The sequence below is a fragment of the Monopterus albus genome, unplaced genomic scaffold (assembly GCF_001952655.1).
Source record: "Monopterus albus unplaced genomic scaffold, M_albus_1.0 scaffold114.1, whole genome shotgun sequence".
NCBI lineage: Eukaryota > Metazoa > Chordata > Actinopteri > Synbranchiformes > Synbranchidae > Monopterus > Monopterus albus.
Genome location: NW_018127994.1, coordinates 849,853 through 851,095, shown reverse-complemented (window position 1 = coordinate 851,095; position 1,243 = coordinate 849,853). Strand labels below are relative to the sequence as shown.

At 41.1% G+C, this 1,243-nt stretch overlaps 1 protein-coding gene across 1 annotated transcript in view; it reads right to left on the bottom strand.

Moving 5' to 3' along the window:
• Window positions 1–1,243, bottom strand: part of mcm9 (minichromosome maintenance 9 homologous recombination repair factor) — a 25,457-nt gene that overhangs the window by 6,812 nt on the left and 17,402 nt on the right. Inside the window, exon 11 of the mRNA XM_020611482.1 lies at window positions 432–634. Within this exon, the coding sequence (XP_020467138.1) occupies window positions 432–634 (203 nt within the window). The remainder of the gene's footprint in view (window positions 1–431; window positions 635–1,243) is intronic.

Sequence of the window (1,243 nt, the reverse complement as noted above, 5' to 3'; positions counted from 1 at the left end):
TGGCGCTACAAAGTATTAACTTAAGGGGGCTGAATAATTTTGCACGCCCAATTTTTCAGTTTTTTATTTGTTAAAAAAGTTTGAAATATCCAATAAATTTCGTTCCACTTCATGATTGTGTCCCACTTGTTGATTCTTCACAAAAAAATTACAGTTTTATATCTTTATGTTTGAAGCCTGAAATGTGGCAAAAGGTCGCAAAGTTCAAGGGGGCCGAATACTTTCGCAAGGCACTGTATCAAGAGATATACTGATTTCTCTTTGGAATGATGCTGTGAAACATTTTCACTATACCAGTCAAATAGATGATGACAACAAATAACTATCACAATAGCCTTCATTAAATTATTTAAATAATTCAGAATTCATTTTTGAAATTTATTGTTTTGCTTTTAGTATTACATTTTCAAATTTAAAATTATAACCTTTACCTCTGTCCTTTAGAATAAAAGACGAGATGATACGGTCCCACTCTGTGTTTCTAGTGTCCAGCAGAACTAGAACCAGATCAAAACGACTCAGCAAAGGGCTGGCCAGGGCTACATTCACTGACAGTGGCTCATTGGGATCGTACTGGCCTTTAGGGTTGGTAGCTGCCAGGATGCTGGTTCGAGTGTTCAGCTTACAAACCATACTGTAGACAGAAGAGAGAATCAACAAGAATAATATGTGTACATTAGGTTTTTATAGAAACAGGTCCATTTTGGAAATAGACTTGAGCAGGCTGTTAGTGACAAACTAGACACCCACTCCAGTCAATATAGTGGATGGATGGTATTTATGGGGTATAACACCAAACAAACAACAACAGACTTTTCTGGAAGAGCATATAGGAGAAGGAGGCATCACACAACAACAATACCCAGTGGCTGGTGGACCTAAAAGCAGTCCACAGCAACCTCCCTGCACAAGACCCAGTAATCATCACAATGGCAGACATTCAAGAGAGGGTCTCAAGTATGAAGAGCTGGACAGCACCAGGCCCCGGCATGATCCACGCCTACTGGTTAAAGAAGCTAACTTCACTCCATGAGCACCTGGCAGGACAAATGAACCAGCTACTAATGGATGGAACCCACCCTGAGTAGTTAACTGAAGGCCGGACAGTCCTGATCCTGAAGGATTCTCAGAAAGGAGCAGTACCATCGGACTACCACCCAATAACCTGCCTCTGCACAACATGGAAGCTCCTGTCAGGCATCATAGCAGCTAAGATGAGCAGGCACATGGCTCAATACATGTA